The following is a 17,928-nucleotide window of genomic DNA, read 5'->3' on the forward strand; positions in this document are numbered from 1 at the left end:
TCAAAGCGCTTTACAGGTAATAGGGACTCCCCTCCACAACCACCAATGTGCAGCATCCACCTGGATGATGCGACGGCAGCCATAGTACGCCAGAATGCTCACCACACACCAGCTATTAGTGGGGAGGAGAACAGAGTAATGAAGCCAATTTATAGATGGGAATTATTAGGAGGACATGATTGGTAAGGGCCAATGGGAAATTTGGCCAGGACGCCAGGGTTACACCCCCACTCTTTTCGAGAAACACCCTGGGATTTTTAATGACAACAGAAAGTCAGGACCTCAGTTTTACGTCTCATCTTAAGGACGGCGCCTTTTTACAGTATAGTGTCCCCGTCACTATACTGGGGCATTAGGACCCACATGGACCACAGGGTGAGCGCCCCCTGCTGGCCCCACTAACACCTCTTCCAGCAGCAGCCTTAGTTTTTCCCAGGAGGTTAATCAAAACCACCTACTGACAAGCCCACCTTTGGTGTTACACCAACACAAAAATAACAGAAAGGTGTTCCCTACCTTCATTTTCAACAGAAATGCAGTATGATTGGTGTATAATGAATAATCAATTAATCAAATTGACCCCAAAAAACTTTTAATGTTCAAAATTTATATACTATTTATTGAAAACAATATACATGCATAAAGAAAATGAAAAGTTTCTTTTGATGCTCGATATCAAAATGTGAATTCAAAGTGAAGTTTTAGAGTGAAATGATTTTGGATTTTTTTTAAACACACTACTAGTTTTTGCTGGGAGGTTTTAATATATATTCTTCTGTATAAACTCTTCTGTTATGGGATATTTCAACAAATTATATGCTGCACCAGTAGCAATGCATATCGCATGCATTAAAAACATTCAATGTACTTGCAGAATAAGATGTTTGTGTGAAGACAACCAATATTGGTTTACTTATGCAGCAGTTTTTGATGCTTCCCATGAAAGTTTCATGTTTCCTTAATGCCGGTCGGCAATTCATACATTATATTTCCAAAGTACGGAAATGCAGATTTACTTTTAATTACATAATTAACAATACACTATTTAAAAAAAAGATTATTCAAAGTGATGATAAAATATACTGTACATTGTTAAGAAAATATAAAATTTCCCAAAAAATGTAAAGCATTACATACTACAGCATTTTCTAACATTGTATGTATAATACAATACCAGAATGCATTAAGAAACTGCTCTTTTTACGTGAAGCATAACAGGTCATTTTGTGGATATAGCTCGTTTTGTTGCTATTAGCTAAATGATCTGAGGAACCAAACTGCCCGTTTCCTGAAAAAGGTCAGGGTGTTGGCTTTGTACTTAATTTGCACTTAAGCAAATATGTACTTAAGTAATATAACAGTGTTACAATTAAACTCACAGCCTCTTAGTTCAGTTCAGTTTATCGTTATATGCACATTTGCAATGCGTTAAGGGTAGGTCCTGCCATTTATACAACTGTATGTATCTGCAAACAAACAGTTTCAAGAAATGAAAAAAAAATATCAGATTAATCAGCTCACAAAGCTAGATGGGTTCAATGATCTCCTCAAACTTAACTTTTAACTGTAACTTTTCTCATGTAACTGTGTCCATTTCTAAGACTTTGTACATGTTTCAGAAGATTCTGTTTCCCCTGTATAATATAACAGTTTGATAGCAAAAACAATTTTGCAGATTGGCAGAATTCAAGACTATAAAGAATAAAACACTAAACTTATTTTGAACGAGAAACCAGAAATGTAAGGTGCTACTGTTTATACCTTTTAATTGATATTTTCTAAATTTTAAAGCACTATTATTGAATTAAATAGTGAGAATAACCAGAAGACCATTTAATTTTAAACTGTAGGAAATGCTGAACATAAAGAAGGATACTTCTCCAGAATTAGTCCAGAGAAAAGAGACCAGGTATAGACTCAGAAACAAAGACACAGACAAAAACTAAAGAAAATACATTTAAAACTAAGAAGAATGTATACAAAGGGTTTTGAAAGTTTGGACCTTACTTTCAGCAATATTGCTGAATTTTCTTTTAAAAATCTTCATCACATGTGAGTGCTCTTTACTTTCATTTTATATGTATATTTTTTATATATTACATTTCATTTTTGTTTTAAAAGTGAAATAGCAAATAAGACCTGGTATTCACGACACACAGCATGCAGACATCTTCAAGCCTTAGTCTGCTGCAAGCTCTAGTACACAATGAACACAGATGCAAAAAGAAGAGGCAAGTTTACACTCACGCTGAGAAATACTCCACTAGTCCTTACTAAGACATACACATTCTTATTTGACTTTTTCATACATAAACAAAAACCCAGCAGTCCATCATAATTTGAGCTGAAAACGTTTAAGGGAAATTGTCACAACAGTTGTTAAAAATGTCTCTTTGATAACAAAAAAAGAAAGAATAAAGAGAAATTATTAATGTACTAAGAGTTTTGAAAGGATTGCCAAAGACAGCCACCTACAAGGCTCTGAAGAAGTAACAAAATGTTCAAGGAGTTTGCATAAATGTACAGAATTTTACAGTACAGAATGCTCAAAAAGGATAACCTGTGTTCTGTTCCCATTGTATTGTTTCATAGTCCGTACCTGACCTATTCTAGTATACACTGCCAAATCTGAGTCTGTCACTGGCTGAGGAGGGGGAGGCACAGGCAAAGGTGGGGGTGGGGCCACGGTTGGGGGTGGGGTCACAGGCAGGGGTGGAGGAAGGGACAGAATGGGAACAGAAGACAGGGTGGGCTCTCTCACACTGTAATGACCAGAGTGACAGATGCTGAAATATTCCAATGCATTCATCCCATTCGTTACTCTGAGCTTGTGCCGGAGCTCAAGAACTTTGTAAAGCAACGCAAGAACCAGAATACATGCTATGATCAGAAATGCCAAGAGAGTGTCAAAAGCTTGATTCAGTTTGTCCAGGCTCTGTTCACATATTTGTGATGGTTTCACAGACAAAGACACCTCTGCTCCTTTGGGTCTTTCACCGCTCAGTGAAGTTAAGTTACCAGGCAGTGGGTGGGGGGGTTCCTGTTTCTTATAATGCACAACAATACTCAATTGCGCAGTTTCTGTTATTCCTACATCTTCCTCAGGAGAACGTATTGTGGTATCAGCAACTTGTGTTGTTTGGGGCTGGTATTTGTAGGGAACTTCTTGCAGCAAAACAGTACTTGACTGTGCAGTTTCTGTTATTCTTACTGCTTCGTCTAATGGTTTTTTCATGGTATCAGCAACTTGTGTAGTTTGGGGTTGATATTTGTAGGGAATATCTTGCAACACAGATGTTGTAAGCACCAAAGAGTCTTTACAAGAAAATGATTTCCCATGTCCTGTCCACGAACCTGGTGGCCACAAAGGCACTGAAGTGGTAGTACCATTCTGAAAACAGCAGGTACCAAATTCATATCTTTTAAGGTGGTGCAGTAACCTGCCTTTTAGGTGCAAAGGAGCCTGACAGTGGAGGTTCATCCTGATGGAGGAAGTCATTAACCATTCATGCAATCCAAGCAATGCACAACTACAGTTCCAGGGGTTCCTAGCGACATGCACGTGGATGAAGGGAGACAAAGGTTTAAGCACCTCAGGGTGAATGTATTTTAACTTGTTTTTCTTCAGATTAAGAAAACTGAGCGATGTTGCCATCCCCTCAAAGGCCTCTGCTCCAATGTGAGTGATGTCATTCGCATCTAAGTGCAGGTACTTGAGTTGCCTCAGTAAGCTGAAAGAATGCGGGCTAATGGACTTTAAACAGTTATGACTGAGAGTTAATTGTCTCAATCTGCTTAGGCCTGCAAACCCATTTTGTGCAATGCTCCTGATCTGTGCACTTATCAGCAAGAGATACTGAAGATTTTCCAGCCCTTGGAATGTGAAAGACGTCACAAGTCCAATTGGGTTTCTAGACAGGTCCAACCGTTTAAGGTTTCCCAGCTCGGAAAAGGCACCAGCAGGAATATGGCTTAGATTATTTCCCTGGAGGTACAAAAAGTGAAGTCTACCAAGGCCAGTAAAAACAGGACTAGATATTGTGGAAAATTTGTTTTCTGCAAGATTTAGACTGTTAAGGTTGATTAGGTTTGAGAATGTACCACTTCCAAGAGTTTGGAGACTGTTGCCTTGAAGATGCAGGGAACGGAGAGCAACCAAGTCATTAAATATCCCTTCTGGAAGACAAGTTAGTTTATTATGCTGAAGATATAAATAATGAAGGCTGGATAATCCTTTTAAAGTGCCCGTGTCCAAGTGCCCAATATGATTATTATTTAAGTATAAATAAAAAAGTTTATGCAGTTGTTTCATAGCAAGTGGTTTGATATACTCAAGTCCATTGTGGTCTAAGAAAAGCACAGAAAGGTTCTTCAGCCTCCTAAAATCTTCGACACAGACATGGGAAATGTTGTTTCTGCTCAGAAATGCTGCTGCTGTGCTGTGAGGCAGGTTCCTGGGAATTGAAGTGAGTCCCAACCCATAACACTGGACTCGGGTAATTGAGCACTGCTGGCACACAGGAGGGCAAGACAGACTGTATTCACAAAGCAGGAGAAAAAGGAAGCCGAAGCCAGGTTTGGCCACTGTTCTCAGCAAGTTCATAGAACAGATAAATCTCAACATTCTTCAGTGTACTCAGTCCAGTTCCAGTCATTTTTAATGTGAGAACTTGATAAAAGGAACAAAAAAAGCATAATTAAATGCCAGTAAACATTACAGCTTTGCCTCTTTTAATAAAAAAACACAAACACACCTGAGGCTTACAGAAGAATTCAACTGAGGTAACTCCTCACCCATGGATAATATTTTATTTCCCTCATTAGATAAATCTAATCTGTGATACTGTAATACTGCAATTGAGTTTATGTTCTATAGACAATATGCAAAACTACACCTTCCAATGTTGCAGTTCTAAGAAAATACATATTATTTAGAAATATACTTGGAAATACTTACCAGTTCATTGTTTTAGAAGCGTTTTTTCCCCTCAAATGTAGTTATTCACAAGCAAGTGCTAGGAACAACTAAAGGGTCAACAAGTTTTTAAGAAGAAACAGAAACCTAACTGAGGCTGTACGTTTCCTATGGAGCTTAGGTTTTCAATCAGGAAATAAGCCTTTTCCCACCACATGCTCAGTGCTGATTGGATCAACCCCATGTTGCTAAGGATGCAGGAAACCTGTAAAGGATGTAATGTAATCTCATTGTGTACAAGGGGATGTCAGCAGTCCAGTGGCCTGAAACAACATTGAAAATTTGTGCTCTGCTGACAGTGGTGTAGTTTTGTCTACTTGTGATACACAAAAAAACCCCCAAAAAGGAATCCGAACTTGAAAAAGTGCACAAGAAACAAAAAAGGAGAAAACAACACTTTACGCTCATGCTTAAAAACTGCAAAATTTCAGGTAAATGAAGAGCAAACTGATATGAGTTAACACAAAAATATTAAAACCTTTCTTTTCAAGTCACACATTCTCTCAATCAGATGCTCATTACCAAATGGTCCATTTATAAATTATGTATGTTACAGATATCTAAACTGTGGACATTAAGGCAATTCCTGTTAGAATTAAATTAAAGGTAAAATAAAGCAGGTATAGCTTGTACAAAAAACAGTTTGACTAAATTACAGACCAAATCTATGTGTCATTTATTTCCATGGTCACAATATCAAAATGACTTTCATTTATCTCTTCTGACTCAGAAAGCTCTAAGGAAAACATTTTCTATTCGAAATTTCTAAACCTTCATCAGATCTCCTGCACATTAAAAAATGTCACCTTTAAAAGGTATAGGGATGCAAGCCAAAGAGGTCCCAGTATTCAGAATCTTCTTCTTTTCATTTTTTTGTGTAATCATTTTTATGATTTTCAGAAGCCAATAACCTAACCCTAACCCTAAGATATTAAAACTTCCTAGACTGACCAAGAAAGCACAGATATTAAACAACATTATATTAAAGATTTCTTATCAAGATGGAAGAGCGATTGTGGAACAGAAATGTTTTTGTTTTGAGACACACATACACAGATTATTGATATTAGTTCTGGCAATGCACATATGTCATTCTAATATTTTGTGAACTGACACTAGTTGACAGGTATACTGTTTCACAGAATCATTTAAACGTTTTCTCGGTGGTGTATTACTTGCATTTATATATTTTCAAAATAATTCTAGTTCGCAAAACCTGCAGTTTAGGATAAATGGATGCAATTGTAAGTTGCGCTGCATAGAAATATTAGCTAAATAAATTGGCAATTAAATATTACCATTAATTAATGGCAATTGGTAACTTGTAATTCATGTTTCAAGGAGTTTGAGACAAAATGCAAAAACTAAGATCAGGAATGAGCAATGCAAGTATTTTGTTCTTCCTCTGTCTCATACAGGTAGGACCAGGCCACACACTCATCCATATGGAATCTTTTCATTTTTTATGAAAGTTTCAGACTTTAAATACACAACACTGTTCTGACTGGAAAATTGATGCCTACATATGAAGGAAATGGCGGTTGCACCTACATGCATATCTTAGCTCCTGATGACCACCAAATCAGCTAGATAGCATATGATGTGCATTTAAACATAAGAAAGGGTACTATCAGTCTGTCTAATCCATTTGGACGTTAGATTGTAGTTAGGAGGTATTTGTATTATTTTTTAACCAAATTTATTTTGGCTAAAGAAAGTCAGACAGAAACCAAACTTCAAAGTTTGGCTTCAAAGTAATAATAATAATGCTTTAAAAGCCTGATCAAACTTAATATGTACCTCAAGTTCATAGGAGCTTGAAAATAGAGCACAACAAGAAATCTTGAGCAAAATTTAACATAACGTGTGTAAAATCAAGTTTGATCTTTGTGCTCTGAGCAAAAAAGAGCACATAACCCTGGAATGCATCATTGTAGCAGGTACTGTATAATTTTGCAGTGTTACACTACAAGATATTTGCTACAATTAATTTTGCCTTTAAATGAAGGGTCAGAGGAGAAAAATAAAATAACTGAAACTATGCAATGGATTTTTCTCATTCCTAATATACTAAGAGAAAGGCAGATTCAACATTGAATTGCAACCTTTTAATAGAATATTCCAGAGATACTGAAGATACTAAAAACCTAAATTAAAAAGAAAAAATATCACCCATAACTGTACTCTAACAAGAATCCATAGTTTCTGCATCGCTGAACATCTCTAACAGTTGAACATAGCCCATATGCTCTTGCCTGATTTGACACTTCAAAATGCTCTGTTCATGTACTCCGTGGATTTGTTTTTTCTTCATTTTTACAAGCTTTTCTGAAGAACAGAAGAATACATTTTGTCAGAGTTAATATATTAAATTTAATTTAGTGAAACAGGATAGTATATTGTAACTTCAAAATCATTAATATTGTACTGTGTTATGACCTGTAACAAAACTGAGAAAGTAGCAAACCACTACTTGAATTTGCCATATTGATGTACAGTACAAGAGTCGGATTTTCATTCACATGCTGAAAATTAGTTCTGCCCAAGCAATTGATTGGCTTAGTTATGAGACTCAGGTGAAAACAGCTGAGGTCTTCACCTCAGGGATTTTTACAATGAGGAGGTCTTTACCTAAAGGTGTTTTCAAGCAGAAATCAACATAAAAACAAGAATAAGCATGGAACTGACTATCCTTGTATAAGGGTCATATTTTTTATAAAATTTTCTCATGTTTCATTTATTTCCTTAGTTAAAATAAGAGAAGCTGCAACGTTGATGTAAAATAAATCTTTCCATTATTGTTAGAAGTACTTTGTCTTAGCTCTCACCTTATATAAAGATAACTACTCTTAAATTCTGAATAGGCTGACTTTTGTCTTGCCCTTAATTATCACAAACATACAGTAACAATTATATTTGACTCACAGATACCATTAATATCTGTGCACAGTATTTCATCACAGTGTGGCAACAACCTTTAGAATGGTCTCTGGAGATTTCCACAGGAAGCATGTCATAACCATAATATCAAATAGGTCCATGTGTCTTATATGATATTAACCTAATATCATATCGAGTGGAGCCTAATCCACTTCTGCACTTGGAAAAATATCTAGTGACCCGTTAAGTTTTGTTTTTCCTAAAGGTCAAATTCCAAACTGTATCATTTACTTTATAGACTGCATACAGGGTTAAGGATATTATGCACATGTACAGAAAATTATATGTGTTGTATCCCGAAATGCCTGCCTGTGTGGGCTGATCCTTCTTTAAGGTCAAACGCAAACCTGTCTCATTACTTAGAAGATAAGTGCATTTGCAAGATAAGTGTCAGGGTCATGGTTTTTGTGTTTATACTAATATGAACACATGCAAGCTCCTCCAAAAATGTCCTAGCTGCAGTCTCTGGCATGCAGTTCTATTTATTTATTTATTTATTTATTTATTTATTTAATTGTCAGAAACAGAAAAACAAGAAGAGGAATAAAACATGTAACTGCTCACTTCTGCCACAAATAATATTCACTCTTCACACTAATTTGCACTTCTGTACACATGATTTGATTAAATCAAAAACATAAGTGAGAAGTGTCATTCTGTGCTCTAAACCTTGTGGTGTGCCGGATGACTGCATCATATAAAGTTTCTCCAGACAGAATTAGGAACCCAATAAAGAATAACAATTATCCTTGTATTAAAAAATTATTAAAGAACCCTTTACTAAAAATTGGGTGTGTTTAATTTGTGAGTGTAAAAGAATTAAAAAATGTATATCATGGTAAGAGAGGCAGACCTCGAAGACAGAAGGTCCACTATTTGATCAAATTTCATCCTTATCCATCTTTCTCACAAAAATACTCTGTCAGCAAAAAGAGATGATTTATTTACTGTAAATGTTACTTATTTATTGCTGACTCTCTGAATCTGCTTGTTGTCTGTTGGTTTAGGAACAAAAAATACAGAAATGATACCAGATAGCTTTAGTATTCACACAGTATTTTTAAACAAGTTTGAGTTGCTAAAAAACTAAACTTGTGCTTCAACCATGAAAATATTTTAAAGATTTTATACTTAAAGCAACTTTAAAGCACTTTAGAAAATGGCACTGGAGGTAAACAGAAAACGATAAAGCTGACAGTACTGCAATTGACTGAAATGCTTTCAACAAGAAAGAATGCATACGAAAACAAAATTTGATATCAGGAAGACAACTGTAGGGCATCCACAATTAGATGCATGTCTCCACCCTTCAAGAAAACAGAATAGTCCTCATGTTATTGCACAATAAAAAAAAAATACTAATAGCCTATTGTTTCATTGTTTTCAGATCCTGAACTGTTATTTATAAGGAATGTACTGTATTGTAAATGCAGATAAATTTTTTACGAGATGCCAGAACAATAATTTGCAAGCTATTACGCTTAAATATGACTATTTGTCAGGGGCAAGCAGTGAATGTGCAATTGTAGATTCAATTTCAATCATTTTCAGTCGCCTGTATCTTTTTTGCACCCTCCAGTCAGAGTCAGATTAAAGCTAACAAAATGTTGGCGATGAATATTCACTAAGCCACAGGAAAACACCCATGAAATCTGTATATGGTACACAGAACACAGAGCAAAGAAAGTAAATTGTATTCAACCCCATGCTGCATTAGGAAATGAAACTCCAGAGAATCATCAAAGTGTTCTACAAAGAACACAAGTGATAACAGTTGCCTATAATTATGTCAAATTATACTTGAAAAAGGGAAAACAACAAAAAGACGCTCATAAAAGACCCACGATTCAACAACCCACAATTATTCTTTTGAACTTCTAAGGGCAGCAGGGAGCCCACAGTTCCATTTTTTTCTGCCTCTCTTGAATACAGAACCATACATGTTCTGATTGTGAGTGACTGAATGCTCATGGTAATCAGAAATTCCCAATTTCAAATGGAGGATGACAGAAACTGAAAAATGGTAACTTCTATAAAAAAGGTAAGTCTGGCACAGTAAAACTACCAAAAACGCAAAAAGAAAACAATGTGAAATTAAAAAAAAGATCCAAATAAGACTATAGCTTGGAAATGAAGTACAACCTTTTTCATTATTTTTTCTTGCATATCCTGAATGAAAACATCTGTAATATATAACTGATCTGCAGCCATTTCACTAATCTGCCAGTCTTCTAGGATTTGTTTCTAAAGCTGTAGAGGAAAATTACTCTACTTCTAATTTATTAAGAGAAGCTCCCATTTAACAACTTGGTTATTTCCCTGCTGTTCATTAAGTCATAATTCTAAACTACACACTGAATCAAGAAATCTTGCAAATGTGGCTGAAGTGTACGTGTTAAGTTCTCACAAGCAACATACCAGAAAGCTTCATTCTGGGACAAGACTCAAGGTTCAGCTCTGTGAATCATGACAATGATGAGCTTTTCAAGACTTTGAAACTGAAGGTTTATCATCTATGTTCTACTTTTTGGTACATTCCTTTGTAAAGGTATTCAGACTTTCCTTCCTTGGGAATCTTACGCAAGAATTGCTTGAAAAACCTAGGCACCTAGTTTTGCTCACCTAAATTCATTTAGGTTGGCAACAGCAAAAGGATTGAATACATATGTTATTATGACATTTCCATTTAAATTTCAAAATTTCAAATGACTTCTTTCTGTCTTCTTTTGCTTTTGTATGTATGTAGTGAAATATGAATTCTTATTTCAAACTCAAACATATTTCAAAACTCTTATTTCAAATTCCTATGTCACAACTGCAAGCTTTAAAGCAATAATATAAAACTGGACAAGGCTCTGAATACTTTTCACTCTATTTGAGGAGAGGAAAGGTCAGCTAATTTTTGTCATAGCACCAATTTTTGCATTTCCCATACTCAGATTCATCCGGTTTATTAATTGTATAACCCTGTACAGTATAATTATGCCTTGTGGACAATAACACATGGCACAAATAATACACTAAAAAACTATGCCTTCTTTTCAAAACTGAAATAGTGGATACATGGTTAAAAATGGTAAAGTCCATACCAGAGCCAAAACAGAGGTCATCCTGGTTTCTGTAGATGGACTAGAGAGTACATAACATCTCCCCTGGATGGGACGCCGGTCGTTGACAGTCCAGTGAACCCACATCACCCACTGGCTATATGGGGCATATAGAGGCTCACTTTGTAGCACCAGCAGTTATTTAGCTGCAGTCAGACTAGCCTTCCAGAGCCATTTCTGTCCCTGTGAGAGATCAGTCATTGTCCAGCACATGAAGAGGCAATATCACTGTTTTAGAACAATCTAAAAGCAGGGAGAGACATGCCAGCATAACATAATCTCTGAACAGTCCCAGACAGCCATTTCTGTTAATGGCTTACTGAAATGTTTTAAAATCTCCCTTTGAACACTTTTAAGACATTTCCACAATATTCAACACTAGGAAGGAACTAGTGTAGCAGAATGTGAATTATGTAATATTTCTATATGAAAATATACAGTGGTGCTAGAAGGTTTGTGAACCCTTCAGAATTTTCTGCATACATCTTCATCTAAGTCATAAAAATAGATAAAGAGAACCCAACAAAACAAATAACACACAAAATGATATACCTTTTCATTTATTTATTGCTCAAAATGATCCAACATAACTACAAGATTAGAGCAATCTTTCGTGCTTCTATATAAACAAAAAGGTTTGGATACATAGCTGTTAATCACTATAGATGCCTGTGGACCGCGATATAAGAATTCAACCCATTTAATGAAATTTGGGCCATAACCAAACAATTTTAACACATTTAATAAGTACTTCCATTCAACTCATTTTGAATGGAAAAATTATTACTTTAGTGATTACCTCATTAGATACTAACTGAACACTTTAATTGTTCCTTAGTGATATAATATGCTGTTGAATTAAAATGCTATCTCTGTTGAACAAAAATTAAAATTAAAAATAAAGCTAAGTTTTAAAATTGAAGAACTGTACATTAAAATGTTATAGAACATGCTAAATTGAGTGAGTTACAGCAAAATAAAAAGAGTTAAAAGAGAAATAAAAAGGATTAGAAAAGGATTGTTGTAAATTATGCTTGGAGTAAAAGCCTGGTATTATTTAAGAGGAGTACAAAGATTGAGATACAGTTGTATGCACATTAAAATGTTCCAGTGAAGACAATCTCTCTTTCTAGATATTCACACAGAAATCCCAGAGGTACGGAAGCAATAATCCACATCCTGATTAATTCAGTTTCCAACATAAATTTGAAACTCTGTTTGTACAACTTTCTGAGCTGAGGATGATTAAGAAAAAGACTCTTGACTCCTTGTGAATAAGTAAATATTGCCCACATGTGCCAAAAGCGTACTATATCATCTTTAATCTTACCCTCACATATTTCCTCTAGAATATCTAAAATTTGTTCATATGGGAATTACATGAGATAACACCTGTCATTTTAAACACTTAGGAACAAACTGCAGGACAATAATTTTACATTACACTGTGCATGTGGCCTTTAATACCATACTTTAATGCAGGCAAATCCCATTTTTATCACAAATCATTTTATCATTCATGCTTCCAATCATTGTAACTGACATGATGCTTCAAAAATGTGCCTTGAAAACATCTGGCAATTAATTGCCACCTATGTTTATTCATTGCCCTGACAACCTTGTGACATTTTATGCATAATGCAAATTACACAGATTGATTCAGATTTCTCTCATCACATGCTACAAAATTCTGGGTGCTGGCAAATATAACTACAGCCGATTTAAACCTTGGAAAAGAAATGTAGAGCTATGAAGATAAAGTGAAATCAGTTATCAAGATCACTTATACAGTTGCAGATAAATGTATTCGCGCAGTTAGAAAAATCACAAAACATGACTTTCCCATTGTGCTTCTGAAAGACTGAAAGCAAAGGCTCGGCTTTGCAATAAAGCAAAAAATAGCACAGAACTTTCAAAACCTGATAAAAATCATACTCTGACAAAGGTATTTAGGCCCTATTACTTTAGTATTTTTGTCCACCCTTTGCTCACTTTTGAAACATGTAGTTCATTGCACCTCTAGAGACGGACTGATGAAAAATAAAAATGCGACTGGGACAAACACGCTCCAACTGTACCAAGTAAACTCATCAGAGCCCTGCCTTACACTATTTTTGCCCACACCCTTCACTCACAAACACAAGTCTTCCTAACCTTTTTCCAACTTCTCTCTCATTATGACACTATTACGGGGATTTATTATTTTAACTCATATTACACTCTCTCACGGTTATTAATAAATCATAGTCTGACATGTACTAGTCCAAGGCCCTTCTCAGTCTCTACAATGGAGGCCTGCTTGACTTCCACTCAGTACCAGAGAGCCGGGAGCTGGACAGGCAGCCACTTCCACTCATCTTCCAAAGAGCATGGAGCTCCTCTGGCTGTGTCTCCATCTCTGGTCTTGCTCAAATTCCCTGACAGGAGTCAGGAGCCAGACGCCAACTCTTTTTCCATCAGTACTAGAGAAAACAGTGAATGTCTCCTGTTCTCAGGTTTCGCAATCACAAATCTCATGTCCAAACATACTTCTTCACTGTAGTAGTTTCACTCCCATATACTTTATCAATCACAGTCATGTTTCATTATGCTCATCACCTCACTTTTCTCTAACTCTTCTCACATCAATACCATATCACCTCAGTCATCCTCAGGCATGACTGGTTTTAGTTTACAACTGGAGTAGTTTGAGAATAATGTATTAATTGTATGATCGGTATCAGTATGGAACTCCTATTGCAGGAAAACAAAATTTTCTGAAACTAGGATCACACCTTCCCCCTTCTCTAAACGACAGACTCGTTTCCTTCTAATCCTCTCTATTAATTTGCAAGTTTTGACTTCATACCTCTCTTCCAGTTCTCCCTGAGTGTCAATACTCCTTCTCTCTCGCACCTGCTTCCTCTGAACTCGTTTCCTGTCTTTTGTTCTCCCATGATTTATCAACTTCCGATTTCTATCTCCCTCTCACCTGAGGAAGACTTCACAGCCGAAATGTTGCATATCTTTTCTTTTCAGCATAGAATAAACTTTTACCTGTTCCCTTGCAGCCTATGCATGCTAACACAATTACAGTGGTGCTAGGAAGTTTTAGAATTAGAATTTCTAAAACTTCCCAGCACCACTAGCACCACTTAGAATTTTCTGAATAAATCTGACCTAAAATGTGATCAGATGAAAAAGTTCACAAACTTTCTAGCACCACTGTACCTACTTGATCTTAATACTTTATTGTTCACTTGCCCTCCAGCAGGTTCTTGTCTATGAGTGTGGCACTCAGAAACACTGAAAGTAGAGCTGGGACCCTGGCACACCTATGTCCATTACTGAGGGTTACTGGCATGCATAATATCAAGAATACTTATGAATGCTGAAGGAAATCCAAACTCCAGAAAATTTGCAATTCACAGTATGAAAAGACATTGTGAAATAAAAAAGGTTGTTGTTGTTAATGGTACAGTAACATGTCCCTTTATTGTTATTCACTTGTTTTTCCATGAAATAACAATGTAATGTAGACTGCTAAATTTAAATGTCTGAGGATGTCACCTAATAATCCTTACGCTACTCCAAATGCTTGTCTATACCTTTGGTGTGCCTTTGGATTTATGCTCGTATTCACACTTCCATTTAAAATATATTTTTCCATTAATGCAGTATTTCCAGATTCTGCTTACCTACATTTGATGCTCAAAGTCTTGTCCATGCCTTTGTTTTTGTTTTTAGTACTACTGTAATGATTTTTGTTGGCATCTTTACAAATGATGTGAGACTCCAACTTTTAAGTGCAAAAACAGGGCAGCAAGTGCTGTTTGTCTCAAACAGCCAAAATGTATTTTATGCACAACCATTTGTTGATAGTCTTTTCCATGTAATTATTCCTCCTATGGCTTTAATGTACATTTTAAAAATTTGAACAGTGCCTAGAGCAAGGCATGAAATGGGAGTTTCATGAATAAACATTGATTGAGTGGCTGGCTGGCATCACAGAACCCACAAAGATATTGGTGCTTTATTCGAAACCTCCTCATTCTCTTCCCTGCCATTATTGGATGCTGGTCTTTGTAGACATTATTTATACTGAGCTTTTCCACAGCCTGGGGCTGGGTGGGCAGGCAGATATGCTATTTCTGATGAGGTCAACTCTTTGTGGCACTGCTTCTTTTCGGGGTCCTTTGACAGGAGATATGGAGTGCGAGTGTGTTTGGAGGGGGGTAGGAGAGTTTGTGTGCCTGGATGCTGATGGAAATCCTGACAATGAATCGGACTCACAAGTTCAGTGTTCCTATAAAGTCCATGTCTGTAAAATTCATACAGTTTATAACGGTTAGCACCTCAAGAGTCACAACTAAATTATATTTTCATATCCATCATGTAAAAGAGATGACCATACATTTAAAGAATTTGATATTCATGTATTTAAGAATTTGCATTCATTTTACATTTAATCTAGTTGCCCAAAGCACTGATTAATGAACAATGTTCTTTCAAAAAAAGAAAAAAAGACAAGACAAAGCAAGACAGTGTAAGAAGTTGAAGACATATTGCATATCAAAATTCTTACCATTTTTCTGCAAAAAAAGATTGTAAGACATCCCTTTCCCTGCAATGCAGCCGTAGTGATTAGCAATCAGTCAGTCACTTCTACATTACATCTATGAATGTTTGTAAGCTGTAAAACATTTATCATTATTTGTCATTTCAATCATATAAAACATCAATTTATCAAATAAGAGTCAATTTACATTACACAAATTAACTGGGTGACCTAAAATAACAATCCTCGGTTTAAAATATCTATAAGGCCACACAGTTATAAAACATTTAAGAAGGCTTAATTAAAGAAGGCACAAATTAAAAAAAGAAACAGAAAAGAGTTCAGTGTCTTTATGTCAAAAAAATAGCTGTGCTCTATCGGTTTATCTGCCAACTTTGTAATTATCTTATCAAAGTAATACTAACCTGCCAAACAAAACTAGCATTTCCTCAAAATTTCAGTATAATTGGAGCTAGAAAAAAGCAATTTGGATGACTACAAAAGCAAACTGTGTTTTGAGCAGAAAATAATACTTTCAAATAGGTAACAAAAACTGTTGAAAATGTCCAGTCAAGGTGGAACCTTTAATTTAAACATGCAAAACAATAAGGAGCTCAAGGATGATTTCTTTAAATGGACGTCAGTCAAACAATGCTAATCTCATCCTTTTTCTTATGCAGCTTTTGTAGTTGACATTTGTAACAGAACAGCCTAGATAAAACTCAAGCACTACCCTGCAACACTCAAACTGCAGTGAAAGAGAAAACCATACCTTCACATACTGTTCAGTACATTTTTATCTTTTACATAATGCTATTCCTATATGTTGATGTATAGCTATAGTATATAAACGGACTTGATTGTACTTACAACTATTTAAGACCACATATTTTAAAAATGCTAAAGTATACTTAAAAAACAATTACTGGAATGATGTAGATATATAACTGACATTACACAAAACTGAGCACAGGTGAGGATGAACTAAAAAGAGCACAGCAGTTTCATAATTTCCCACCCCAACAAATGTCTCGTATTTTCCGTTCATTTAAGATTGAACAGCTACAAATCCCACTTGCGCATAAAGCTGTATTTCATAAAACAAGAACTCACAAGGTAACAAAGAACGGTAATAAAAACCATAGAGGCAGTGAGTATTTACACATCATGTAAAGTTGCTTTGACATCCAGAAATAGAAGGGTATGCATCATAAATATTGGAGGGGAAGTGCAATTCTTCAACTAAATGTTTTCAGTTAAATGAGAGCAGGCCATTGTTTAAAAAATGAAATTTATAAGCTCATGTTCTGAAGGTATAGCTTTAGGATCTTGTAATGTACAGTTTTATAGTTTTCTGTGTTCTAACAGAAAATTAACTCATAAATAACTTTCAAAAATGTACTAATAAAAACTCTCAAACTACAAAAAAAAATGTTCCAAACACAAGAAACAGACTGCAAAGGGATGTGAGGTTTTATAACTAATCTGCACTGAGCTTCTCTGCACACAATTACAGTGCCTGACGAAGGAGCTCACAATTCCTCCAGATCTCTTTCCAAGTCACCATTTATACATGGCTTTGCAAAAGTATTCAAACCTTTCCAATGATGTAGCGTTCTGTTAAAATAAAAATGATTTTAACACATTCTCTACAGTACTCAAAACTGAACACTGTTAAGGATGAAAGAAGTTAAATTTTATTTACACGCCACGTGTTTCGGTCTTCAGACTACAAACTGAGAGGCATTGAAAATGCAGCAAAGGCCCTCCTAAGCAGCTGAACCAGTAACGCCACTCACCCAAACACAGGCTGAGCTCCATTATCCAGGGGTTCAGCCTGGTTCATACCTAGTTCAGAGAAGGATTCAGCGAAGGCTCTCTCATGTCTTAGTGACACAACAACCGCTATGACACGCAGGCGCTAGAAGCCGTCGGTGAACTTTAAACCCCAGGAAGTGAGCTGTCTTTCCTGTGATATGTTAAAAGAGGAGCAGCTCACAGGCAGTTTGGGTGGAGCGGTCTGTCTGCTCTTGCCAATTATATCAAATTTGTAAATTTGTATATCAGCACTGATATACTGTAATAACCTGACAAAATTAGAGTTGCAATACAAAGGGTCCCCATAATAAGCTGTCTTGACATTTGTCATTAAGCATATATGTTATCAATGAATTAAGGAAACTAAACTAATTTTACACCGCAATTATGTCCACTTTCTAATTGGCACACTAAATTAAAAACCCTTACATCACTACTATTTTAGCCATATAAAAATGCAAGTGCATGTTTTCTTTTTTAATATAACAGGAGTAGAATCACAGGTGTCAACACCAATTGCTTGGGTGTTAATCAACACAAGGCATTTCACA

General features: G+C 35.8%; 2 protein-coding genes across 2 annotated transcripts in view; both read right to left on the reverse strand.

Moving 5' to 3' along the window:
• ipo11 (importin 11) overlaps positions 1 to 17,928 on the reverse strand; it is a 269,401-nt gene that overhangs the window by 66,318 nt on the left and 185,155 nt on the right. The window lies entirely within an intron of this gene.
• Positions 1,007 to 5,049, reverse strand: LOC148837638 (uncharacterized). The gene is made up of 2 exons (XM_088911298.1): positions 4,958 to 5,049; positions 1,007 to 4,669 (listed from the first exon to the last, which is right to left on the reverse strand). Exon 2 carries the CDS (start codon positions 4,622 to 4,624, stop codon positions 2,531 to 2,533), a length of 2,094 nt encoding a protein of 697 aa, XP_088767424.1. The 5' UTR covers positions 4,625 to 4,669; positions 4,958 to 5,049; the 3' UTR covers positions 1,007 to 2,530.

Source organism: Atractosteus spatula, chromosome 3 (assembly GCF_055471065.1).
Source record: "Atractosteus spatula isolate fAtrSpa1 chromosome 3, fAtrSpa1.hap1, whole genome shotgun sequence".
NCBI lineage: Eukaryota > Metazoa > Chordata > Actinopteri > Semionotiformes > Lepisosteidae > Atractosteus > Atractosteus spatula.

What these genes read in the sequence shown, in the direction of transcription:
- LOC148837638 (XM_088911298.1), bottom strand. Translation starts at nt 4,624, where the DNA reads ATGTTGAGATTTATCTGTTCTATGAACTTGCTGAGAACAGTGGCCAAA.